The sequence below is a fragment of the Agelaius phoeniceus genome, chromosome 8 (assembly GCF_051311805.1).
Source record: "Agelaius phoeniceus isolate bAgePho1 chromosome 8, bAgePho1.hap1, whole genome shotgun sequence".
In the NCBI taxonomy this organism is placed as follows: Eukaryota; Metazoa; Chordata; class Aves; order Passeriformes; family Icteridae; genus Agelaius; species Agelaius phoeniceus.
The window spans coordinates 19,404,942-19,432,514 of record NC_135272.1 but is presented as its reverse complement, the minus strand read 5'-3'; the positions used below and the strand labels follow the sequence as shown (position 1 = coordinate 19,432,514).

The following is a 27,573-nucleotide window of genomic DNA, read 5'->3' as shown; positions in this document are numbered from 1 at the left end:
TTATGTGGTACAGTATATGCAATGCATTGTATGTAATATATTATTATAACTTGATAGAATTATATATTTAATAGGTATATATTTTATAATAGCTTTTTTTTTAAGAGGACCTATTTCTTTTTAAGACTTAAGAAAATGGTTATATTTTGTTCTGAAATCTTCTAGTATATTGAAAGCTGATACTTTTAATTTCATTTTTCTCTGACTGTTCTGAATGAAGCCTCGGTCTCATTTTAGTGAATAGCAAATATCCCAGTTGCTTAAATAATTCAGTATTTCACTGTTCTTATTATGCACTTTTGACACTAATACTTCTACAAATGTCTCTCTTGATTTCACTGGAAGGAGTTACATTCCTCTTCTAAAGAGGGCACATTGAAACATACTGAGTGTTTTATTGAAAACCTTTTCCTCAAGGCCACTGTATCTCACAGGTCACAGTTTCCTGTATAATAACACTAACGGGGGAATTTGTATAAATTCATTCCATTTGTATAAATTAGGTTTTCTATAGGAGAAAAAAAGAGATATATTCTGTAGAAAGTGTTCTGAATTGAGCTCATCTGTGCACTAGACATTACTTAAAGTTAAATGTTTGGGGTTCCTTGATTTATGTCTCATCTAGTATTTACCATTGCATTACTGGCAATCTGTGCTTGTTACATTAGAAATTATATCCATATTGCATATCTCCCTTTGCTTCTTACTCTTCCTAAGCCAGTATCATAGCTTTCATCAAAAATATTCTATGGTCAAACACTGAGTGTCTAAAGCCTTTTTGTCTGCTTTACAGGGTGGATCACAGGGTGGAGCACAGGGTGGTCAGGTAGGTAGATCTTTACTTTCCATTGGTAAAAACATCTAAAGCAATTCTAATCCACAGTACAGTTTTCTTACATGTGGGGATACAGACTCTTGCAGAGTCTCTCCATGTCCAGTCTGTAACTCATTCTCTGCAAACATACTTCTTATCAGCCTGAAATTCCACTTACATAAAATTGGAAGTTACATAGAATTTCCATAGAACTCAGCAACATAGGACAGCTGTATTCAGCTCTCCAGCATTATGACTGCTGCTGTTTGGTTTTCACAGGGTGATTCATACTCCTCACAAAACTATGGTGGTAGCCAAGTAAGTATTGCCTCCCACCAAGGTTTTATGATGGTTTTAACTTCTATAATGACTGATCAATATCTGATTGGCAATATGGTGATGTAAATTATGTAAATTCTAATTATTTTGTTGGGTTTTTTTTAGCAGAGTGGATCATCATCCTCCCAAAATTATGGTGACAACCAGGTAGGCAGACCTTGATTTTCTCCTGGTAAGAATTTTTATAATGTTTGATAATTTATCCAAATACCTTGAAAATTGTATTTGTTCAAAGGAATTCTAGGCAATTGTTTATTCCAGCTTTACAGCCTCTGAACCAAATCACAGTTTCTTCTGAAGTAGAGAATTTATATTTGTTTGTTTTATAGTAATTTATATTTGTTTGTTTTATAGGATGGATCCTACTCACAAAACTATGGTGGTGGCCAAGTAAGTAATACTCTATTTCACTACTTATACATCACTTCATATAAACTTTAGACTCTGCTCAAAATCAGGCTTTCTATATTGTAGCTTTCTCCAATTTTGATTGAGTTTTTTGTTTGTTTTAAAGGGTGGATCATCCTCAGACACCTATTATGATAATCAAGTAAGTAGTTCTTTCTCCTAGTTACATAATATTATTGTCCCTACATCAACTAAAAGATCTAATAAAACATAATTGTTTCAGTGCTCTCTGTGATTTGGATTTATTTTATTGGGTTTTTTTCTTTACTGAGGACTGGAATATTTTCTGTCAGCCACTATTGCAGCTATGGATTTGGCTCCTTTTTTCGTATAAAGATCCTAATTTAATTTAACTCTGCTTCTTCCTTGCATGAACATCTCTTCTGTTGTGTAGAGTAAACATGAAAGTGTATTTGTAGAAATTCATTTTTGTGAGGAAGTAACTGGTTTCTGATGTTCTTCTAGGAGTCACAAGATTCCTCATATGATAGTAATCCCAATGCCTGTGATGATGTGAGTATCCTTTCTCTAATATATTTTCATCACAACATTTTTAATGTAGATGAGAAAATATTGCTCTGCTAGATGCAGTCTTTGGAGCAGAATGATCCAGAAAGAATGCTGAGTTTCCACACTAATAGCTATTTTAGCAACTGTCTTTTCTCTTGCTGAAAATTGTTGAATATATGTTTACAGATACAGTTCATGCTTTTAAATGCATTTAACTGGATGAAATGAAATATGAAAAACAAAATTCAATGGCTTTGCAGTAACAGATATTTTCCTCAAAATCTAAGGGTACATTTTACATTAACTGAAAAAAAAAAAACCTGCAAGAAAATCTTTAAGTACATACAATGAATGCAAGAAGAAGGGACAGATATTCCACTGCTTTTCATGTTACATTTGTACTGTACTAAGGTTGTTATAATGTTTTTCAGACTGCAATGGTAGAATTTCAAACTAATTTAGACAAGGCTGTGGAGAATGGGAGCAAAAGTGATTTTGTTATGTCTGTATGGGATATCAGAAACAATTAATTTTCTTTAAGCTTGCTTTATTTAAATAATTCTTTAAAAAAGGAAATAATGTATTCTTTTCCAGAATGACACTACCTACAGTGCCAATGGTCAGGTAAGTACTTTGTTTGTTCTGTAGTGTTCAAATCCTAATGATTAATGACAACACTTCTATATTAGACCTGTGCACCTTTGGTATATGATTGCTTTATACTACTCTTCAATAAGTTAATTTCTCTGTACTCAAGGCTGCTGCACAATTACTTCAAATGACACAATACTTCTAAAAATATGTACTAATATATTTCCTTCATAATATGTCCATTTTGACTGGATAATTTGGGAATTAATCACCTGTGTACATGAGGCATGTAACCATGTCAAGCTTTCCTCACTTATTCAGATTTAATGTCACTTACATGATGCTGTTGTAAAGTAACATTTGTGCCTGGTATTACCCAGTATTACTCTCTCTGTCAAGACTTTCCCTCTGTCCTACAAGCAGAAACAGTGATTACCATGAATAGATTGTGACCCAGCAAATACACTGTTGTGTAAATAATTTATGTGTAAATAAATTACATTTTCTCTACTCGTTTCTGTTCACAGAAAAGCTGTTTCCATCCGTCACAGCCTCTTTTTGTTTTACTGCCATCTAGAGTAACCTTCTCTCATCAGCTACTCGCCTCTTCAGTTCTCAGCCATTCACTATTCTGCTTCATTGTTTTCCCTGTTTTTCCTCTGGAATTCATTGCATTAGGTTCAATTAAAAATGTTCTGAAAAAAAAATCCTTCATCAGCAAGCCCTGTTTAGGAGCCTCCTCACTTCCTCCTTAGTACATGAAATATGTTAGTATTCCCTTGGTTATCTCTATCCAGTCTGTATGGCTGGACTGCTTTGTAAAAAGTTGGCATCTAAAGTCTCTCACAAAGAAGGATGGGGAATGCTAAAAAGTAAGAAAAAAGAGAGATAGAAAGGAGCCTTATACAGATTGTAAACTAAACTAGAGTGGTTCAGCTGAGGGATGAGGGAGACTCCCCTAAGCAGGAACTTAGGGGAGTCTCCCTCTGTTGAAAGAGATAAGCTGAAAACAGACAAAGAATATGCTTTTTAGGAATCTTACTGCTAATAAAACACAATCTCTGGATATCTTCCTTTTCCAAATATCACCCTAAAAAGTAGTAGATTTTAGTTAAAGTATTTAGTGTAGACAGCTACAGCTATAAAGGACTAACAGTCTTGTGGCTCCTTTGCAGCGTTCTGGTTGTGCAAAGAAGAAAGTTGTTGTTGCCCGAGTAAGTAACACTTTTCTTCTTTTACTTTTTGCCTCCTTGTAGGATTTTAGACCTAACTATACCTTATCTGTCTTAATTATACCTAACTTTTCCCTAATCATGTTTATAGTAGTCAATATCCTCCTGCATAAGGGAAAAGGAAAATAAAATTACTTGGGTATTTGTTCTTTGGATGAATCTCTTTAAAGAAACTATATACATGACAAAAAAAAAAAAGACATGAAAATCATTCTTTGAAGTATAGGCTAGCTCAAATTCCTGTTCTTCATTAAGTACATACAGATTTGGTCCAAGCTAAAGTTAAAATTAAATGAGTATCATACAAACAAAGGACAGCTAACATTTTAGCTGAAGAAAGATAGAATAATAAGTAAGTAACATATAATTCCTATATTATTATGCTCATTATAGGAGATACAGATATCTGTACTGTATAGTTGCAAGTCAGACTCAGTAGTAGCCTTATAAAAATTATAAGCAAATAGCCTTTTATTTTATAAGAATGCATTCCTACTCAATGTACACAATAATGGGTCTAGTGCTCTTATAAACAAATAATATGGAAAGAAAAAAAGACCTATCACTGATCACAGAATTTTCATCTCCTCATTGTAAATGTTATTATTTTTTTACAGGACACATCACATGTTCTAAGCAGAAGGGCCTATGATGTACAGGTAAACCATTCCTGTCCCTTTTTCTGAACAACTGCTGGTAGTAGTAAGTTTGTAGCTCCTTGTGTATTACCTACAAAAAAAAGAAAGGTCCACAAAAAACAACTAATTCTCTTTAGGGTTAGGTGTTTCTTCCCAAATAGAACTATGTATTTTATTTTATTACACTTACAGATATGAGTCTTTTTTTTCTTCACAGAATGCCTCTTCTCCTTCAAATAGCAGCCACTCTGACATGCAGGTAATAATGTACTGTCAACTGAATAATATCAATGGGATTTCTGATAAACTATAGATCATTTTGAAAGTTAGGTTCCAGTGATTGTTTTTGTGCTGAAGGATGCTATTTTGATTTGACAGCATTTCCCTCTAATGTTGTAATTTTGCGCAGTTGTAAATAGTGATATTAGGCCCAGAAAATACAGTTTCTTCTTTTCATTCACCTCACTAACCAGATAAGAATTGCAGGTGTTTCTTTACCTAGCATTTTGTAAATTTAATCTGAAAAGCACAAACTACTTATTTTCAGATTCTTATTTTAGAAACATCCTTGCATTCTTCATTGCAATGGTCATACATATAATTGTTTCATTTTGTATTTGGTAAGAAGGTACATTTTAGGGATTGCGTACTTCTGTTACAAAAGTAGGTCCAACTTTCATGTTCTGTAGGATATACAGAATATATGCTGCAGCAGTGCTTATATTAGAGAATTATGTGAAATTTAACTGATCCAGAGTGGCACCTTGTTCTGTTTTTCTTAATATCTTGGATTGGTACCCATCCTAGGGGTCTGAAATCCTGCTACATCAGCATTATGTAGATTTAACAGTAGCACAGTCCTCTGTCTCAGAGAGTTTGGAGTTTAAATCAGCATTGCAAACAATCTCTGAGCTCTGGAAGGTAAGAGTTTTCTTAATTAGTTTCCCTAATGCCCATTCCCTGAGAATTGTATCAAGTCGCTTAATTAGGTTTCATCCTAATTTATATTGTCACAAAAATTCAACAGGTTATGCTAATTGGTGCAGGAAGTAATAGAGTTTGTAACAGTGTTTCTCACTACATAGTTTTGTACTTTAGATTCTAATAAAATGCTTTAATAAAATATAATTGTTTTTTTCACAGGGCGGATCATTTATCGCAACCAGTGGATCAAGTAATCAGGTCAGGATTTTCCTTATTTTTAACTGGTCTTGTTCAGATAGCTTCCTATTAATTAAACTAATTAAATTCAGAAATCAGAATTTAAGTAGTTTTACATGGAAGATTGGTGATGATATGCTTTGATTTGTAAATGAAGTGGCCCTATTCATATTAAATTTATCAGAAATGGCTCTCTGAAATCACTTTTTAGAACTGTTTCAACATAACATGTGTTTTACTGGTGATAGCATAATGGGATTCTCCTGACTACTTTATACTTCTCTCTTGCTGAGGCATCTGTCATTGGGACATCCCACTGGGAGATGCAATATCAGTCTGACTTCCAAAGCAAATGTTAACAGTACACACCTGTGCTGTCCCTTCATTTGTTCTAGGTACAGCAAAGGTCATACCTTTGTAGTCTCACAGACTTTCTTCCCCTAAACAGTTTTGCATCTGAAATAAGATTTTATTTTAAATTTCCACAAAGCAATAACTATTTCCTTTTTTTTTTTTTTAATTTGTAGGGTGGTTGCATTTGTCCTGATGGAAGCAGTGGTCATAGACCGGTAACTATATTTCTGAGTTTATACTTCCTTCTATATAATGGAGTACTTTGAATCAATCACTTGTAAATATGGCCAGTTGGTTAACACTAAATATTAATGGTGATTTCCTTAATATGGGTAGAACTATATACAATTAAATGAAAGAATAAGTTCCACTTAACTTCATAATTACCATTTGACCACTAATTTTCTGTAACTGTTCTTGGTGATCCACATGCTCTGTCACTTAACTATTATGTGCCAATTATTCATTGTGTTCAAAAACCAGTCAATATACTTTGCAGTAACCACAGTACTTAGTTGCATCCAGCTTAGTTTCCTTGTCTTTCTCACTGGTGCAATAAAATACTGTGAATAAAAATATCAAAATTTGATACGTATTTCAAGATACAATCTCTTAAATCAACATTTAAACTGTTCCTTCCTATAAAGAGAATAATTGAAATTTCAATGTCAGCTGCACTGGATAAACTTTTCTCTTAAGCAATGCCTCTGGTCCAGGAAAAGGCCAAGGAATGTGTTTATGTGGACATTAAAAACTAGCTCTACCAGGCTCCTGGCTTTTAAAGTCACCTTGGATTTTAAAGTAATGTGTCTTCTATCAGGATATGTATTCCTGAATCTTTTATTGAAGCTGTATTTGCATAAACCCATTTGAATGTTGTAGAGTTTTCAATTTCAACAAGAAGCATTTTGTTAATTATTCTTTCTGTAAAAAAAACCCACACTATTTAAACAAACTAATTGTATAAAGAAATTACTGCTTTCTGAACTTATTAACTTAAAATATAGCAACAGCAATTTTGGTCAGATGCAATACCACCTCTTTCATCTAATTGAGGCTAAGCAGTAATCATGGTTTACATGCCTTAAAATATAAACTGGTCCATTAAAATAAATAATAATGAAACTTTGTTGAGGAAAAAATCTTTTTATTTGTTGCGTGATTGTACAAAAATCAATTTATAAGGAAGGTGGAGACCTTTATGCAAGTTTTTTTCATTCTAATAAACATTTTTCTTTGCATGCTTTAATTGTTGCCAAAAAAAAGTTTTTAACAGAAATCTAGCACAGCTTGGTTGAGGAGTGTATTTAGTTGCTATCAACTAAAGGAAATTTTCAACATGAAGAAAATTATACGTCAAAATAGGACAGATTAGAAAACCAGTTCTCAATGCAGTTGTGTCAACTTTGATACACAAGAGACTTATTTTCCAATTTGCCATCATATCACCTGATTAAATTAATTTTTGATAAATTATGTAGCAGTAGATTTGATCTTTGCTTTCATGGTCTTACCTTCATTTTCTGTCCAGGGCCCTCCACACATGGCAGCTACAGTTCTCACAGTAGCATGTAAACAGATTGGCCAGGACAGGTTCCATTCTAATAATAGTAAAAAAGCAAGTTCTGGGTAGATGTATATGTACACATAAACTACCACTCATAAATCTTACAGAAAAGAGAGAGTGATCTACTTCCTAGGGCAGTGCTCCCAGCACCAAGCCTGACAGAGTTCAAGAAGCATTTGGACAATGCTCTCAGGTGCATGGTGTCACTCTTGGGGCTGGTCCTGTGCAGGACCAGCAGTTTAACCTGATAATCCTCTTGGGTCCCTTCCAACTCAGTTTATTCTGATTCCTTGAAGATTCTTCAGTAGAAGAGAAAAATCATTGCAAAAATCTTTCTTCTGGATTTAAAAGCTGTGAGTTACACAAAAGTCTCTTCAAACCTGGAGAATATTATAAATTAAGAGTCAGAGCTACACATATTTAAACCATCTTGTTTCAAAGGAAAAATGTATCCCAGGATACATTTCAAAGGAAAAAGATCCCCAGATTCCTCACACTGCAATTATTCTGCTTTTTCTCCAAGCTTCATTTAAAAACAAGACCTTAGTCTACAAATAGTATCAGAGGAAGCAGTCTAACCATAGAATAATGCTTCCCCTGTTTTTATAGAAGGGGGAAATGGCAGTTATAGTGAATGTCAGGAACTGGTAAATAGTCTTCCCCTTTAAGTGATGAGCTGAAAAACATGCTGTCCTAAATACTCTTTACACTTTGAAAGTCTGGCAGTTTTTAAAAAGGCCATCAAGGTAATGATCATCTATAAAAATGTGGAGTCTGCAAGGTATGACATAGGATTCTGAGACTAGAAAAGTAAAACTAAATGTTAGTAGTACTTACAAATCTTTTACCCTGAACAGGAAATGACAGAACCTGCTACAGGTTTCCTTATCTCTCAAAAAAGTACAAACCAACATTCTCTTTTAGGGGCTGCTGTAAAGTTTTATTTGAAAGAATAGAAATTCACAGTAGACTCACTTATGTAAATGTCTGTTTGCAAGCAAATAGCTAGTCTGTGTTTTCGTTTCAGGGAGCCCCAGGTTCTTCATACAACACATATTCTGGTAACCAGGTAAACATTCAGATAAAATGCCCTCTCTTCAGAACTTCACCTAAAACCTTCCCTGAAGGAGTAGCCAGATATAAACCAGTAACCCATTCTGTCTTCTGCACAGGGAGGGCCTTACTACTATCCTGGAGGATCCTATGGACAGGTAGTAGCTCTTTCTCCCTCACCAGGACAATACAGACTCCCATTCTCCTGGTTCCTTCACTCCCAGTATTGTGGGTGCTATGAAAATTAAATTTCAGACCTGACTGTTATCCCTTAGAGCAGAAAAATTAAATTAACCCTGATGTAACCTGGGGTGTGAAGCTTGACAGAGAACAGTACAGAATGGTCCCTGCAGTTTCTTTGCAGAATTCAAATTTCAGCAGGCCAAGAAAATATCTGCCTGAAGATTTCTTCCACTTTAAAAACAATGGTCTTGAGTTTTACTTTGGCACATAAAAATTAAGTTAAAACTGGGAGAAAGGGTTTAGTGAGAACCAGCTGTGCAGGTATTTAAACTGTCATCTGCAGGAAAATAGCTGGTCTGTGTTCTCCTTTCAGGGTGGCCCAGGTTCTTCCCACAGTTCTTACTCTGGTAACCAGGTAAATATTCTGGTCACTGTGCCTGCATAGGAGCAATCTGAAAGTATTCTTTGATAGAACATTTAACTACAAAGCAGTAAATTTCTGTTTTCTCTGCAGGGAGGGCCTTCCTACTATGGATCTGGTGGATCTTACGGACAGGTAGGTGCTCTTTCTTCTTTGTAGAGATAACAGGCTTTTATCTTCATTCCCATATTTTCAATGCAGTGGCTGCTGTGAAATTTAACACCCAAGAGTTAAGTCTATCACAGCACCTAATAATTCTATCAGCTGTCTGTACCTTACAACATAAAATCTGTCAGAGAAAAAGACTAAATTGTGCTTCCTACTTCTATGGAATGATCTTTCATCTAACTAAAAAATTACTTATAAGAAGCCCCTTCTTATTTAAGAGTACTGTCCTGGATTGAGATTTAGATCCATTGGTTTTTACACCATCCCATTTGCAAGCAAATAGCTAGTCTGTGTTTTCATTTCAGGGAGCCCCAGGTTCTTCATACAACACATATTCTGGTAACCAGGTAAACATTCAGATAAAATGCCCTCTCTTCAGAACTTCACCTAAAACCTTCCCTGAAGGAGTAGCCAGATATAAACCAGTAACCCATTCTGTCTTCTGCACAGGGAGGGCCTTACTACTATCCTGGAGGATCCTATGGACAGGTAGTAGCTCTTTCTCCCTCACCAGGACAATACAGACTCCCATCCTCCTGGTTCCTTCACTCCCAGTATTGTGGGTGCTATGATATATTAAATTTCAGACCTGACTGTTATCCCTTAGAGCAGAAAAATTAAATTAACCCTGATGTAACCTGGGGTGTGAAGCTTGACAGAGAACAGTACAGAATGGTCCCTGCAGTTTCTTTGCAGAATTCAAATTTCAGCAGGCCAAGAAAATTGCTGCCTGAATATTTCTTCCACTTTAAAAACAATGGTCTTGAGTTTTACTTAGGCACATAAAAATTAAAACTGGGAGAAAGGGTTTAGTGAGAACCAGCTGTGCAGGTGTTTAAACTGTCATCTGCAGGAAAATAGCTGGTCTGTGTTCTCCTTTCAGGGTGGCCCAGGTTCTTCCCACAGTTCTTACTCTGGTAACCAGGTAAATATTCTGGTCACTGTGCCTGCATAGGAGCAATCTGAAAGTGTTTTTGATAGAACATTTAACTACAAAGCAGTAAATTTCTGTTTTCTCTGCAGGGAGGGCCTTCCTACTATGGATCTGGTGGATCTTACGGACAGGTAGGAGCTCTTTCTTCTTTGTAGAGATAACAGGCTTTTTTTTCCTCCTCCTGTTCTGTCCTTGAAAGATGGAAAACACTTTCTTGGGAGAATCAAATTAATCAGCTTTGTGAAATTTTCTTTGCAGGGAGGGTCTTCTTATGATGGCAGCAGTGAATCCTATGGTCAGGTAAATACTGTTTTTGTCCACTTTGTGTAAATGTTGCTGAGGGCCAATACCCTGGGTGAAGTAAATATACAGCTATATCTGTATTTCAGCTCTCACTCTACTAATGAAAGTGATCTTTTATTTGAGGAATGGGTGAATTTGTATATACCTTTACCTAAGTAGCCTGAAAGTTTATAGGGTAGTAAAAGTGCCTCCAACCTTTAAGGGTTATTCTTCTCAACAATGTTAGCTTTGAATTACGTGCAAGATGGAGGTCTCTTTAAAAGTGGAATTAGAATTTGAGTTTAAAAATACGTAACATTAGTATTTTACAGGCACATAACTCAGTTGCTTAACAGTTCTGATAACCAAGTAAATAATCAGATTTTTTTAATCTGCCAGAAGAAGATCTCTACAGTAAGGAGAGAGAAAAAAAAAAGGCAGCACCTGTTTGCAATATGAAAATTATTTATGTTTTCTGAACAGGGTGGATCTTCTGTATATAGTGGTTCTGAGGCTTACGGCCAGGTAAATGTCATTTGTCTCTTACATCAAAAACTTAAGCTTGCTGTGTTGGTTTTTATGTGTACTGGGTTCTGTGCTTCAGTTATTTTTAAGTGACCATGACCATGAAAATGCCATTTTAACTTTTTTTTCTCTTTACCTTTGTAACAACTCAAAATGTTTCCATAATGTAGAGAACATGATGCACTGTGCATGCTGTTTTTAACTGTGACTAGCCCTGTGACTATTCAGTGCTTTAAAAACTTTATTGCTCGTATGTTAGCTCATTCAAAAGGAAAATACTTCATGCATTTACTTTACATACCTTATGCAGAAGCTGTTGAAAGTTTAAATAATGGGATTTTTTTATATTAAGAATGATAACTTTGCAATTTAACTTCATTGAAAAGTTTCTCCCCTGTAAAAATGCATTTTTGCAAGGAGGGTTTTTTCCCAGCCTCTTCTGCTTAAGCCTCTTCTCAGGTAAAGTTAAATATTTTTTCTTTTCTTGCACATCCCCTAGTTAGGTAAAATTTGAGATTCTAAGCACTTAGCTAGTCTTATTCTTCTATTTTATATATCCCACAATTAAGAACATGTAAGAGACATTTTTACATGAAAATAAATGTTTTTCCATTATTTTACAGGATTCACCTGCCATGGGAGCCAGTGAAACTGAAGATAGTGTAAGCATTTCTTCTCAAAAATATCAATATCTTCATTCACTACCTTTTAAAGTATCTAGGTGCTTACATGGACCTTTACCTTATCTGATGTCACGTGATTGTGCTATACATGATAAGGACTTCACAAATTAAAATTGCAGTTACAACAGTTCCAACTTCTAACAATCATACATTTTTTAAATTTGCTGTTAGAAGTAGCAATTACAAAGAAGGCTCTTTTTATTTCACAATTTCTATCAAAACTCAATATTTTTATATGACTACTTCTCTCTTTCCATTCCCAATTTGCACTGCATTTTATTTGTTTTTCCAATGCCAGACACATGATTCAAGTTCCTTCAACTACATATTGCATAGGAATGGTTTGTTTTCACGTAGCGTGGTGAAAATTGCCTGCTCTTCTTAAAAAGATGCCTTTTCGCCTGACTAAAGTATATATTCTATTAACTCTGCTGAAGCCTGTTATAAAACTTTACAATTTTAAAGTCTTTTCCAGGGTCCTGGTTAGCAGGAAATTGCTCTCTGCAAATAATTACAAATTCAGCTGTGCACTTTAGTCACAAGTATACTGTGTCAATAGCTTCAATGTAGTTTCAGAACCAAATCTTCTTATGGATATTCAAGAAAGCTAAAATATGATACTACAGGGGGTCCAAGAAGCCCTCTGAAAGAAACCAAAGTGTAACAACAGATGTGCACCACATTTTGATATTTGAAAAATCAAGACAGCTTTGCAAATGCTGATGTTTTCCCCTGAAACATTCTGGAGGACATAAAATAGATTGAGATGTGACCTCATTCCTTTATTTCACTATATCAGGATTCAGCTTTCAAAAGAAAGAGATGCCATTCTCCAGAAATGAGCTGAGAAAGAATTTGCAGACTGCTTATCCTACAGCCTACATCTTCAACCTTCCCACAAGCAGTACCTCCCTTTGCTTCCCCCCCTTGCTTAGAAAGCAACAGTAATATTTGCCATGGCAATAACTAGATTCTGGCCTTTTTTAGGATTCCTCCTCAGTGTCTGGTGGCCGCCAGAGTGAACGGGTAAGCAATGCCTCCTTTATGTAGTGCCAGGTGCCAGCCCAGTGCCAAACCTAAACTACATCTCCTGTGGAAAGCCTGAGGCTGTTGCAGGGTGGGACAGAAAGCACTCAAGCCCATCAGGAATGAAGATATGGTTACAGAGTTTAAGTACTGCTAGAAATCCCAGCTGATGCTGAGGTGTGCTCTTGAATCTCAAGCTCACATCACAAATGTGATAGCACAATTTACTTATTCAGGTCCTGGCACTTTTTAAATAATTGATTGACTGCAAAGAGCTTCAATACCATGATTTTTCCAGTACATATTCTAAATGCAACCCTTTGCTTGTTGTGCTGTATGACTTACTTATGAAGGCTTCCCTTTTCCTATCATTTTTATATGGCACATATTGCAGTTATTCTAATGACACAGACTGAGAAATTATTTTGTTAGAGATTTAACTCTTTCAGCTGTTGTATCCTAGAGAATATCTTCCACCAAAAGAGCAATTATCAATAGTCATAAAAGGCATGTGCTGTTTTATATATAAAGACAGTAGATTTTTTTTTGTTTTTATTGAATAATCCATGACAGGAAATAAAGGCATGTGGAGAAGAAAGGAGGAGTGTTTTTCTTCCACTCTGATCTTTCCAGTTTTTGGGGTTTGGTTTTTCCATGTAATTTCATTTTAAATACATTTTTCCAGGATTTTTATTCCCCAGGAGGCAGCCAGTCAGGTGGACATGTAAGCATCTATTTTATTTATTATTTGCCGTTCTCTTTCAAACTGGCGGTACTATTTAAAAATTATCCCAATGAGTAAATGACACCAAACCATTAATTTCCTAGAAATTCTCATGACATCTGGCATCATGTCTTGTGAAATCAAATTGAAAACTGTTTGAATAAAAAAATTAAAAATTGTGTGCGTAGAACAGTCTTGTTCTCCATAAGCCATTTCAAACAAAAATAAATTGGGTCTTCTTTTTGCAGGGGTCATCTTCTCAAAGTGGCAGCTACTCCAGTGGGCAGGTAAGTACTAAATCTTTGTATTTTTTACCTGAAATATCAGTCATACAAAAGTTTGAGGCCTCATATTGTATTACAGCAATTTTTAATCTATGAATGAAAAAGACTTGTTCATTCTTCCTTACATAGCTCTATGTAAAATTCCAAATGCAAGCAGAGTAATCAAATACAATTACTGTATTAACTGATGTTTTAACATCAGGAAAAATGAAAGTAATAAATATTTGGCATTAATTTATATATTTTAAATATAAAGTAAGTGATTTTTATTTTTTTCAGGACTCATCCTCATCTGGAACCAGCCAGTATGGTGGGCAGGTGGGAAATTTTTCTTCTTCACTGTTATTGTGAGGGGTTTTCCCGCAATGTACATATTTCAAGAAAATATTACCAGATTAGCAATACCTAAGTTTCCAGACTACTCTGTGGTTAATTTTATCCTCATTGATCTTTCTATAGATAAAATTATGTTCTCAACTAATATCAACTTTTCAAACAGTTAAAAGCGTAAAAGACAATACTTTGTATTTAAATGCATGTGTCACAGAAAAATCTTTAAACAAGAATGTAATGTTTTCAGGGTTCATCTTCCTCAGGAGGCAGCCAGTCTGGTGGACAGGTATGAACTTCTTTCTCCACAGTCTTCAGCCAGGCTTGTGTCAGGGACTCTAATTTATTTCTCTCATCTTTCCTGTACAAGAACTGTTTTCCTTCACCAGGAAAACAGAACTGTCCTTCTTGCCCAAAGCCTCAGCAACACATAGTTTTCTTTTGCCATTTGTTATTTGGACATCCTGCAAGCCAGAGTATCCAGCAGTAATTGTTTGGCACGTGCATGTCAGCTTCTGTACCTGCTTTGGTACTAAACAAAGTTCATGCATATTGAAAGTGTAGAGTGAGACACTGAATGGTGAACTCCTGGCAACTTCTCAGTTGGTTTTATCTGAGGAGAAATCACCTGTTTTCTGTATCATCTGTAACATGAAACTACTGCATGTACTCTAGGTGCTCTGGCCTGTTTGGAAAAAATTTTGCTTTCTATGGTCCTACTCAGAATTTTGTATTCATCCTTTTGCTGAGTATTATTTTTATGGTAAAAAGTATTATATTATTTTTATGGTAAAAATTGTAGGTAAGAAAATTTGAAGATAAAAAAATGAGCATTTTGTTGCCCCATCAGAGCAATAAGTGCAGGAACAGTTGCATAGGATGAAACAGACTCAGTGCTAGAAGCTGGGCAGTTAAAATGTGGCTTTACAGTTTGCATGCCTGGGATGGTAGAAGTAATTTGAGTTGTAGCTAGGACCCATTTCAGTCCTGTGCTCTTGACATCTTAAACACTTTCTGCATTCTTTACAGGGTGGATGTGATTGCTCTGGGACAAATTCTGTAAGTGCTACTTGTTCATTATACATTTTCTTTTACTAAACTATTTAACTGAAAAAATATGTGAGATCCTATTTATTTCCAACTTAATTATTTTCATGTATTCCAAATTTTACATTAATTGTTCTTTTGGTGAATTAAATGGTTCTGGTATGGTAGGAATTATTTCTTATCATGCCAAGATTCAGTGTTACAGAATCATTGAATCATTTAGGTTGGAGAATGCCTCAGGCCCAACCATTAACGCAGCACTGCCAAGGTCACCACTTAGCCATGTCTCCAGGTGCCCCATGTACATGTCTGTTCAATACCTCTGGGGCTGGTGACTCAGCCCCTTCCCCAGCAACCTCTCCAGTACTTGATAATCCTTTCAGTGAAGAAATTGTTTCCTAAAATCCAATGTGAGCCTCCCCTGGAGCAGCTAGAGGCCATTTCCTCCTGTTCTATTGCTTGTAGCTTGAAAGAAGGGACCAGCCCCCCCCTGGCTACAACCTTCTTTCAGAGAGTCATAGAGAGAAATAAGGACCCACCTGAGCCTCCTTTTGTCCAGGCTAAACAACCCAGCACTGCTCCTCACAAAGCTTGTGCTCCAGACCCTTCCCCAGCCCCTTTCCCGTCTTTGGACACAATCCCACACCTCAAGGCCCTTCTTTGAGAGGCCCAAAAGCGAGCAAGGATTCAAGGTGGCAGCTTCATCAGTGCCCAATCAGTGTAGGGGGACAATCCCTTCCCTAGTGCTGCTGGCTGGCCACATTATTTCTAATAAAAGCCAGGAAGCTCCAAAGCTGGCAGTGAGCTGCATCTCTGAGCAGTGATGTCAGTTGCTATACAGTACTTACAAAGATGTGTATCTCTTCTCAAAAAGCCCAAAAAAGATTGCATTAAATAGCAGAATTAATTGACAAAAGACCTATCATGAAACCTAAATTAATATCCAGTCTATAAAATTGCCAATTGCAAAAATTTGTATCAAAAATCAATCTTTACAAAATTTAATACATAAAGAAAACAAAAAATGGAGTGACTTCTCACTTGTGCTTTTAAGTCCATATGAAATTATTTAAGGACTATGAAATAGGGTAATCCCTGTTTTCAAAGCAAATGATATGTGGACAATCAACATGTATCATGTAAAGGACATTCCTGCACCTTGAAAATACTCTTATTTCCTAGGCAATGAATTATAGGTAGATACAATATGATACTTCATGATTTATGGTCTTCTGGGCCAAAAAAAGGGCTATTTTAACTATTGGCAAATTGATAAAAGTAAGTGAAGTATAAGTGTAACTAATTTCAGGTTTTGATATTCTTCCTTTGAAATGCCATGAAACAGACATTCTGAGGTTTTGTTTCATTTATAGTTTATGACCAAAGACAAAGGCTAATTTTTCTTTTCTTGTTTTCCTTTATAGGGTGGATCCCCTACTTTAGTCAGAAGTGATTCCTCTGCAAATGTAAGAAATGTTCATCAGCTTTTAAGTGTGTCTGTTTGCTTTATCAATATAATAGCTAGAGAGGATAAAAAGAATCAGTGCCTAATAGGAGTCATGCACTTGTGAAAATAACCTACTTCAGTTACAATTTAAAATACACACAGGACATTCTTTTTAATTGTAACTAAAAAATGCACACAAAACTTTCATGCAGTGCTCCCAGTTTCCCTTTCCATTTGAAATAATTTTCACTCAAAGAGAAGTCTTACAATGAAAAATGTTGTTACAAACACAGGTAGATAACAGTGCAAATATTTACTTTGGGAGTCAATTCTATTGGCTTCCTTGGAATTATACAAAAATATCCCCCAAGGATATGGATTTATGTGATTTTATTGCTATTTTTTCCCCAGGGCACATCTTCTTCTGGAGGCAGCCAGTACAACAGCCAGGTAAGCATTCATTCCAAAAAGAATGATTTACCACTGCTGAAAATGATTGTAAATTCATTCAGTTAAATTCAATTTTTATATAGGAACTGGATAAAAAGAACAGAAGCCCAGCAAGTGAAATTCATCATTGAGTTAGATATGTCCTAAAAATTATAACAATGGATTTTTTAGCCAAAAGTGCCCTGACTTTGTGAAACTTGCAAAAGGTAGCTTTAAAAAAAAAACCAAAAAAACCAACAAACAAAAAAACCAACCAAACAAGTGTGGGGAAAGAATGAATCAAACTGCATCATTTTGTATTCCTATTTGACCTAATTCCATTACAAAGAAAAAAAAAATCCAATCTCCCCTCTTTAAAGAGACCTTTTGTTGTATGAGGTTTCAGCAAATTTTCTTAGTTTGGTTTTCAGAGTCCTGTTGGTAGGTAATATTTTACTGCTAGCTCTGGTCCAGCATTCAGCTTTCCAAATTAAAAAACCTCATTTTCCAGAAGTGAGCGGAGAAAGAACAGGAAAGAATGTCACTTTAACCTTCCCAACATGTCACACAAACAAAGCACTATGTCTTTGCCTTCCACTCTTGCTAAAGATCTCAGGTATTTTCCCAAATTAGCCTGCTCAACTGAAATCCTAGTTATTAAAGCATTCTGAAAGCCCTGCTCACCTGCCTTCCCTCTTACCTTGCTCTCTTGCTCCTGTTGTGCTGGGAGAGTTATGTTTTTATTTAAGGAAATCCTACTGCAAGTAATTGACTCATCTGGTACTCTTTACAGGATTCATATTCCTCTGGAGCTAACCAGTATGGAGGACATGTAAGTTCTTACTTTTAACATTTTATATTATATTTTTTAATAAATATTTGACTCATATTAAGGACTTCAATTTAATGTATCAAGAAAATTGGCAGTGGTCTATACTCTGTGGTAATATTGTGAATTCAAGGAAGACAAAAACCAGAGTTTATTTTGGCATAATTACACACAAACACTCTAACAAAATATAGGTGTCTTTGTCACTTCTTTCCATGAATTAGATATTCAGAAATAACTAATTATCAATTTTTTTCCAGGAGTCATCTTCTTATGGAGGCAGCCAGTACAGCGGACAAGTAAGCATTAATAGTCCCCATTTTTGTAGTTTATTTACTGTCCACCTGACTGACTCTATCTTAGCTTTAATTTTATCTAAAACCTTTTCAGTAAATCTTTCTCTGTAGTGTTCTGATGCTACTGTAATTAAACAAGAAGATCGTTATCTAAGACTAAGAAAAAATCAAATGTGAAATACTTGGCTGACTCAATTGACTCTTGAAATTTGCAGGACTAGATATCATGTCTCTCTGAAATAAATCAGTACTTTATGAAGCTAACCATAATTTTTAAAGCCTCATGAAATGATTCTATGCATTTATGAAGCGGGTGTAACAAGGTTTCTGTTTCCATTTTTTGTTTATTTTCAGGGTTCACGTTCCCCAGGAGGCAGCCAATATGGTGGACAGGTGAATATTTTTCCCTTCTAGCAGTTACTACTTTATCAAAGAGATTTGGCAGTTCTCTGAGTAAAAGAATATTTTAAGGAGATTGGGGTTTGGCTTGGGGGGTTCTGTCCATTTTTTATCTAATTTGTTGCTAAGTATATAATGGCTATAATTGTATGGGATCCCAAGCCACAGCAGAGTTTTTAAGATGGAATTTCTGATGCACCATGGTAAATGCAGATGAGCCTCAGCCATTTTGGCACAGTCTGATTCAGTCCACTCACAGTTTTGGAGGGAAGGAAACTGGGTACTACTTCATATGGAGCATGGTTTAAAGGAATACAATGACATGGATATAGAGATGATTCAGTTCTTTTTTTGTTCAGGGTTCACATTCTTCAGGAGGCAGTCAGTATGGAGGACAGGTGAGAATCTCTTCTTGTTCTACACCAAAACTTGGTACTTTTATATTGACTGAAAAAATACTTTGTGAAAAGTTTATCTGTTTATCTGATAAAACATAGGTATCTAAAGATATATGCTTTGAAGCAATACAGAAACTGTGGAGATCTGCTGCCTCTGTTGTATTAAGTGCAGTTCTGGCCTTGTTCTACCCTCCAACCTGCCCTGCTGCTGTCAAGGTCTCTTATCTCTAACAGTAAGGAAGCAGATTCCTCCCTCCTCTACCTCATTTCCTTCAGAAAAATGCAGTATCAGAGTTGATATCTGAAAAGCAGAATGGTTAAAAATAGGAAGAGGGGAGAAGGTGAGGAGTTACTAAGACTCCTCATGCCCCTGTGAAATGAAAGATGACAAGAGTTCCTAGTGCTGCCTGGAGGTATAGCCTCTAATATGGAGTGACACATAAAGCAATAGGCTGAGTGTTTATCTTCCTGACACTTTTCATTGTGCAACAGAGGAAAAAAATAGTGTTTCTTTAAAAAGCTCTTAAAAAAGTTTTTAGATTTGAGAAATAATTGGCACCTTTGCTACAGGGTCCATCTTTCTCAGGTGGCAGACCTTATGGAGGACAGGTGAGAATTATTTTTCTGTTTATGGGTTGTTTTCTCCATTGTTTGCCCTTTTTTTTTTTTCTAAAAATCAGAATATTTTTTAAAGGAGTGTCTTACCGCAAAACAGTGTTTAGGCAGAATAGCTGAATATCTGACTCTGCTGTGTCAGGCCACAAAAGCAAAGTATAGAAGGCTACTGTGAGCACACAGTCCAGGGCAGCAGCACTACCCACACCTGCCTGAAGCTGACTTTGATTCAAACTTCATTGTTCTGTTTAAACAGCAGCCACTGTAAATGCTTTCAGTGGATTTCAGTATGGTTATAAAGTAAATGTTCATGTCTCTGTGGCATTTAAATCCAAGGAAGACAAAAATGTGTTTTTCTGTGACAGGTCATGAGCTAAAGAATGTGCAACAAATACAAATGCTTTTTCATTTCTTTAGGGTATAGCTTCTTCAGGAAGCAGCCAGTATAGTGGACAGGTAAAACCTCTACTTTCATGGTACTTGCAGTTTGGGTACACAGCTCATCAAGAAAACAGACTGGTATTTTTTTTAAAAAAAAGGAACATTCTGAGATAGAATAGCTTTAAGCCAGACTGAAGCAGGATTGCTAAGTATGAGTCTGTCTGGAATATCAGATCATGTTAAGAGCAAATGACACAGAGCCCTGTGACACTGTATGGAAATGTTTCTTCAATATATCATGGTTTAAGATAATTTTTTGTGTTATGTTTAAATGGAAGCAATTTGAAATTCTGAGAACCACAGAGAAGAAGTGAGAATGTTACTCAGTAACACATAAGTAATTAAGTTACTCATTTCTTCCAGGGCTTTTCTTCAGGGGTCAGGCAGTCTGGTGGACAGGTATGTTTTCTTTCTCTGCACTGTTCAGTTCTGCTAGTGTCATATACTCCCAAATTGCTTTGTGTAACTTCCCTTCACAAAAACTGTTTCCAGTCACACATTTAATCCAGATTGAATATGGAAAGTGAGACACTGAATAGTGAACACCTGGCCACCTCTGGGTTTTACCAGAGTAGAAGTTACCTAATAGGCCTCCACTGGAAGTCATCCAAAGAGCACTGCATGTATCCATAAGATCATAGAGTACACTGAGTTGGAAATATCCATCAGGATCATCCAGTCCAACTCCTGGCCCTGTGCAGGACACCCCAAGGATGACACCATGTCCCTGAGAGCATTGTCCAAATGCTTCTTGAATTCTGGCAGGCTTGGTGCTGTGATCACTTCCCTGGGAAAATTCTAATTGCTCTGGTGTCCTCAAGGGAAAATAAAACATAAGCAGTATTACTATTCAGAATTTTTTACTTATCCTTTTGTGAGTAGGCTTTTACTGTAAATTTTAAATGAGAAGTTAGAAGATTCTATTTAAAATTTTGATTAGTAAGTGCACAGCCAGCCTAAAAGGCCAGGGGAGAGATAAAAAAAACCTGCCTTTTTAAATGGAGCTTGATAAGTTGATGAGCATGACTTTATAATCCATTTTCTTAGAGTAGCAGAATATGAGTTTGATTTACTAATTCAGAGGCCTATTCCAATCATAGATCCAGGAAAGTAAGTTTGGTTGTGTTTTGTACAGGGTGGGTGTGTGTGCCCCGGTGGAGGTTCAGTAAGTACTTTTTGTCTTTATACATTTTTCATAGTATGTACACATACTGGAAAATTCCCAAGGAACTACACTTCTTGAAATAATTCTGTCTGTCAAGTTCTATGTATGATGAAATCTTTTTCCACGTTATGCTAAAATGAGCAATTTTGAACCTGCTAAAGGCAAAAATAATAAGTGACTTGCAACCATAGTATTGTATTCAAAATGAGCTACTCAGTTTGTAAGAGAGGCCTGGGACTTTTCTAAGAATCTGTTTCACAGATATTTCATAGTGTACCTGTTGGGTTTTGGACTTTGCTCTTATGATAGTTATTAACAATATGATTGAACTAGTGAAACTTAGATTAAAATCTTGGCTTCAAATGCTTTCAGAATGGGGCAGAGAAACGCATTTGGAAAAGTTAAAGCTATTTCCATTTTTCTGTCTAATTAGTATATTTCCTATTTCTTTGTAAATTCCTGAGAAAAAAGCCAAAAAACCCCAAACATATAAAATCCCCCCTACTGTTTTGCTGAGATCAATTTAATTTCTGAAGGAGGGTTCAGTTACCTTGTTTTTTTCAGTACAGTCAAAAATTGCTTCTCTTTATTGGTCTGTGTAATCAAGCAAAATGACATGCCCATGGTATATTTGCCAGTTCTGAGAATCAAAAGTGTTGAAAACAACATATAAATTAGAGTTTATATAAATATAAATTATATAATAATAAGAATAATAATACTCACTTATATACACATTATATATATATACACATATATTCCTTGTCATATAAATCAAGATGAATCATAGTAAGCAGTGTAAATGACATGATCACTGCAATAGGTCAGTTTGTTCTCTTGGATTTCCTCTGTGTGACACTGAAGCTAACACAGAGTAAACATTGCTGTTTCTGTTGAATGCAGGGCTCTTTTGCAGGAACCAGCTACCATGGTGGACAGGTAGGCAGTTTGTCTCTAACATCTACACAGATTAGTTCCTCAGGAATCAACATGGCTCAGTTGTCATATGTGCCAGCAGCCATTAAATATTGAGCTCAGTTTAGTAACAGAGATAGGTACAATAATTCCAGAGAGTGCATGGGGTTTTTATTCAATCACACTTGACATTTCAATTATATCCTTCTATATACAAGAGCCAAGTTTTTACTTTGTAATTATAGAAGCTTTCTTACCTTAAAAAATTACTGAAGAATCATTCACAGGGTTCATCTCACTGCACAAACCAACAATATCATGTGCGCATAATTAGTCATTTGCCACTGCATTAGTAACTGTGTAAAGTTCTTCCAGTTAATCAGTGTCAGGAGTATTGTTGATATTATATTAGGTCCAGGATGTATTTTTGCCATTTAAAAATTTGTTGCTATTAAAAAAAACTTTTATAAAAAATTTGCATTCTTTTTATAGGGTTCATATCCTGGAAGTAATCAGTATGGTGGACAGGCAAGCAAATTTTCTTTGTTTTCAAGATCTTACTTCTATTTGCAATTTATCAGCTAAAAAAATATGCAGTATATATACTGCCAGTTTTTTAGGGTCATATTACTCCTAATAAATATTTGAAAACAGGGACTGTCAGTAGCTGGAGCCTACTCAAAATGGAGTAGCATGAACAAATTTCCATGCAAAGAAATTTCATAGATCATAATTTTAGTTGTTTTACCTCAGAATGCCTCTTATCTCAAGTGATTATTTTAATATTTACACCAAATACTTGGAAAATTTGGTACAGAATAAAACAATAGATACTGCTTTAAAAATATAAATTCAGGTGTGTTGCACACAATAACACTAGTTTCCTCTACAGATCACCTCAAGACTCTTCCCCTTAAGCATTTACCTTAGACAGACTGTTTGCCACTGATTCAGAAATGTTACTAGTGCAAAAAGCTGACAGATGAAATGCATGACTAACTCAAAAGATGGAGCCTACTTTTCATTAGTATTACCGTGTTTGCAATGTCTCACTCTACCATAGTACAAAAAATTAATTGCTTTTTACTCCACTGGCAAGCATTGGTGTTCAGTGTTCTCTATTTAAAAGATAATCTCACATAGAATGGAGAGGATTCTTAACACTGCAAATATTTTTTTTCCCCCAAACTACCTAATTGTTAATATTAAAAATGTTTCTACAATAATACACATGGTGCTCTCTAAACATGTCTGACATAGTAGAAAATCACAAATAAAGTCTATTTTTTTTTCTCTTCAATAGAGCCATATGTAAGACACTTTTGATCCATTTATTTATGAAACAGAACAGTCTCAGCAGGTGTTTGCCCAATTTATTAATTTCAGCTGTTGAAGAACTTCGAGGCATTAGATCAGAAGTCTTTTACTGCATCTTTTTAGATTAATATACTTTCCAGATTATGACTGAGATATCCTGTAAGAAGTCCTGTGATGTTTCATTTTGCACAGAATAACAAAAAGTAACTGCTGTTAATTTTCTTCACTTTTTTTTTTATAGGGATCTTATCCCTCAGGAGGCAGCCAATATGGTGGGCAGGTGAGTATTCCCTTTCCATCCCATCACTTCAAACTCTTTCCTAACACACCTTCTAGATCATGTCAGTTACTTGATGATGACTGATACATTAATTTGGCCATTTTATTAAGTTTAAACAGTGGAGGTAATACAGATTGAAGTTGTTTCAGTAAGGTGACTAAAAGATTTGGTTACAATGAGTTACTGCTCTGAGTGAAATATTCCTTTGAACATATTATAGTTGCCAGGCTGTGTTTTATAACACTGCTTTCTTGATTCTTGTGGTGTGTAGTACAGAGTGTAAATTTTAAGCATCCCATTTACCTTTTTTTGTTCAAAGAACACCCAAATAAACTTGTCCTAAGTACTGCAGAAATTGTCTCAAGACAGTGATAGACAATTTTACATCCAATTATTACAAGTTTGATTGACTTACAGGGCTCATATCCTTCTGGAGGCAAACAACACGGTAAACCAGTAAGTACAAAACATTCAAATTTACCTTTCTCTTTTCTTATACACCTGCTGAAAAAAAAACCGTATCAAGTTAGTTATGGACTAGACAGTTAGAGAATTACTTTAATATGCAAAGAGTGGCACATGATTTACTTATCTGGGATACTCTCAACAAATGCAAACACGATATTTATTTTCACACAGTTTTGAGACAGCACTTTACTGTGTAGCTGAACTAGTAATCACAGAATGAGACCACTGGATTTTTGTGTGTGTGTGTGTAAGGAACTTCTGAACAGCTATTTCTGTTTAAATTCATAATAATAATACACTTTGTGCTCAGAGCTCAGTTTTTCATTGATTTTGTATGCATTTGTCTTAAGTATTTCTGTCATGCTTTGAAGAAAACACTTTCTCTTTTCAAAGGAAATAATAGTTGCCATTTAACTATGCATATTTTAAACTTCTACCATTTCAGACTACTCTTTTTACTGTGTAATTTGGACCTCACTCTTGCCATTCAATTACAGTTGATACAAATGTTTTAGCTTATTCTTATAGAGAAGATGTACTTGTTATTAAAAAGTGATCATAAATGTTACATTTTCTAATTCATGAATTCTAAAGGTGAGACATTTTCCGTATGTATTTGATGGCATTTCTTAAAGACTTAATGATTGTAACATTTCCCGTTGGCAATGCCATTCAAATAAGCAGAGCCACTTCACCAGAAAACTGAATAAGATGCTTTCAGAACATCTAATTTTTCTGTATCTACTTTTATTTTCAACTACCTTTCTTATTAGAGTTTCCTTTAAGTAGGGGGTATAGAGTAAAGGCCTCTTATAATTAGCCTTTTTTTGTTGGTACTGTCTTTTTTTCCCCAAATATAACCATAGACTGATACCAGGAGAATTATGGTTTAATTGGACCTTATTATTTTTTCTATTCCATATATTAAACACAACTATAAACCAGTTCGTTTTTCTTGAGAATTTTGCATAAAATTTTCCAATACAACATTTGAAAGAATATACATCACAGAAGATGTTAAATATATGTATTTCAGATAAGGTTTTGCCTGGGATTTTTGGATGACTGGATACAAAACAGTGTTCATTCTTCTCTGGTCTTTAATTACAGATAGAAAGACTATTTAAGCACAAATAGACTTAGAGTCAAAAACAGGTATCTTTTTTCAGGGTTCCTCTTCCTCAGGAGGCAGTCAACAAGGAAAGCCAGTAAGGATATTCTTCTTTCAGTATTCTGCAATCAAATTAGAAATGGGGATATTGGGTTTTAAGATAGGTAACAATGAGGGTAAAATTTTAAATTATGTTACATTAGTAAATGTATGAGAAAAATTATCAATGAAAATTGGAATATTTTGCTCAAGCTTGAACCTTAGGATGAAGCAGCATTTATTCCTCCCACAGCAAAGTTTTTACTCATAGGAACATGGTTGGTCATTCTGATAAGAATGATGCATTTAAATATCAGGGTAATTGTTTCAGTTTCCATCTCTGTAGTTTGGACAAGACACATTGCTTTGACCCATTCCTCTGAAACTCTTCCTGCAATAAAAAGGACATAGCTGTGCTTATTTGAGACCATTCAATTCAAACGGGGGAAAAGTGCAGTGAAAATGGTAAAACCAAAATCACTATCAGACCCTCTTATATCCAGGGCATTTTCAAGACTGCTGTGTGCTCTTTGGACACGGTCCACTGCAGCCTTGTATGACAAAATTAAATGGCTCATAATTATTTCACAGGGTGGCTCTGGCTCAGGAAGCACTTACTCTGGGAAACCGGTAAGAATACTTTTATCACAGCACTTAAATCTTCTTTTCTCAGTAAACAAAGAACCTGGGTGGTGTGTAGAGAAATTTTGGGATGACTTGGTCTGAAGAGAACATTCTCTGTTAATATTAGCTCAACCTTCCTCTAGAACAACTTAAAACCATGCTGCGGGTTAAGCTATTAAAATCTTGTTGGTCACAGGAAAAAACTGTGTTAGAAACCATTGGCTGGGAACACCTCTATAAATTTGTTTGTTTGTTTGTTTTCAGCAATCACCTTACTCAGGCGGCAGTCAAGTGGTAAGAACTTTTCCTCTATAGTTTCTACTGGTCTCTTCCTACAAATGTCACAGAAAACTGAAAGCTGTCAAATATCCTACATCTGAATAAATGTTGGAGAACATATGTGCAACATAATAAATGAAATAGTCTTAACAAAAATGAAGAAAAGTGGGACCACATAGGTGCTTTATACTTTTGACCCTATCACTGAAAAATATGTGTTGATATAAATGTGGCACATGATCTTTTGACGTCAGAAGTGTCCATGTAATAGACAGGGCTAATAGAAAACGATTTCTCTGAAAATGTCCATGTTTTTATAATAGCAATAAAGAGAACTATTTAGGAATGGGTTTATCAAATTTCTCTCTCTCTCTTTTTTTTTTTTTATAGAGCTCTGCTGGGAAACACTCAACTCCCCAACTCCTGATGTTATTCAGTGTTTTGAGTGCCTTTGCTCTCTCTGCTGCTGTATCAAAATGGTCTATATGAACTTCTGTAGTGTTACTTGACATCCTAAACACTGATTATAATCTGTATTATTAATTACTTAATGTATAAAAAAATACCATTAAGTCAAATTGGCAGATGCTACTTGGCTGTTATGTTGCATGTCTAGCTGGTATGTCATGTCCCTCATTAGTTTACCTCTGGTTTTAGTCATTAGTAGTTCTCATTAGTTGTGTCAGTGTTTTAGGCAGCATTTTAAGAGAGCATATGGTACCCTACCTATAGGATATGTTTTTATTTCCAATAGGGAATGCGATGAACACCTACATGAAATGATTGGTGTGACAAATGAATACTTAGGAAAATATTTGGTTATTAGCCAAAGTGGACAAGGTGAAATAAATTGTTGTATATGCAAACTGAGCACTGTGCCTGGTAATCATGGCATAAGGTAAGGCTAATGTATACTTCTGATAAGCAGTTCTCCATGGGACCGAAGAAAAGAAGAAAAGATACTGAAGTAGTATCAGAGTATTGGTTTTAGTATTTTGTAATCAAATGCAAATTCAATATGGAGATTGCAAAGAAAAAAAAAAAAAAACAAAAAAACAAAACCAAAAACAAAAACTCCACAGGACTGAATTTTTTTTGGTTAATAAAAGTCTATTCATTAGAAAAATGAAACAGATCAAAGACATTATGAACTCCATTCAAACGAACTGCAAATACCTAGAGTTCTGTAAGAAGCATATGAGGCACATGTACCCCAGATCAGGCTGATGAACTAAAATCTGCTGAAA

The 27,573-nt window shown here is 35.3% G+C and overlaps 1 protein-coding gene and 2 long non-coding RNA genes across 3 annotated transcripts; all 3 read left to right on the top strand.

The window, feature by feature from the left end:
• Positions 1 to 1,513: 1,513 nt before the first annotated feature.
• LOC129123540 (uncharacterized) lies at positions 1,514 to 4,792 on the top strand. Its single transcript, XR_008534710.2, has 7 exons — positions 1,514 to 1,543; positions 1,668 to 1,703; positions 2,027 to 2,074; positions 2,666 to 2,695; positions 3,838 to 3,876; positions 4,512 to 4,553; positions 4,750 to 4,792. It is a non-coding gene; the product is annotated as an uncharacterized LOC129123540 (long non-coding RNA).
• An 826-nt stretch (positions 4,793 to 5,618) lies between these two features.
• Positions 5,619 to 8,821, top strand: LOC143694610 (uncharacterized). Its single transcript, XR_013183180.1, has 4 exons — positions 5,619 to 5,714; positions 6,221 to 6,262; positions 8,642 to 8,683; positions 8,787 to 8,821. It is a non-coding gene; the product is annotated as an uncharacterized LOC143694610 (long non-coding RNA).
• A 559-nt stretch (positions 8,822 to 9,380) lies between these two features.
• LOC143694705 (uncharacterized) lies at positions 9,381 to 27,251 on the top strand. The gene is made up of 25 exons (XM_077182706.1): positions 9,381 to 9,406; positions 10,323 to 10,356; positions 10,463 to 10,504; positions 10,632 to 10,673; positions 11,139 to 11,180; positions 11,804 to 11,842; positions 12,851 to 12,889; positions 13,575 to 13,613; positions 13,862 to 13,900; positions 14,177 to 14,215; positions 14,478 to 14,516; positions 15,257 to 15,286; positions 16,699 to 16,740; positions 17,133 to 17,171; positions 17,944 to 17,982; positions 18,240 to 18,278; positions 18,630 to 18,668; positions 19,034 to 19,072; positions 20,492 to 20,527; positions 23,767 to 23,805; positions 24,223 to 24,261; positions 25,443 to 25,481; positions 26,015 to 26,053; positions 26,312 to 26,341; positions 26,717 to 27,251. Exons 1-25 carry the CDS (start codon positions 9,381 to 9,383, stop codon positions 26,813 to 26,815), a joined length of 1,008 nt encoding a protein of 335 aa, XP_077038821.1. The 3' UTR covers positions 26,816 to 27,251.
• The last annotated feature ends 322 nt before the right edge of the window (positions 27,252 to 27,573 follow it).

Bases quoted from the DNA above. Each gene is read 5' to 3' on its own strand.
- LOC143694705 (XM_077182706.1), top strand. From the start codon at position 9,381: ATGGATCTGGTGGATCTTACGGACAG. The intron at 10,357-10,462 runs GTAACCAGGTAA...TTTTCTCTGCAG, and splicing joins TTCCCACAGTTCTTACTCTG to GGAGGGCCTTCCTACTATGG. The intron at 19,073-20,491 runs GTGAGAATCTCT...CATTTCTTCCAG, and splicing joins GCAGTCAGTATGGAGGACAG to GGCTTTTCTTCAGGGGTCAG.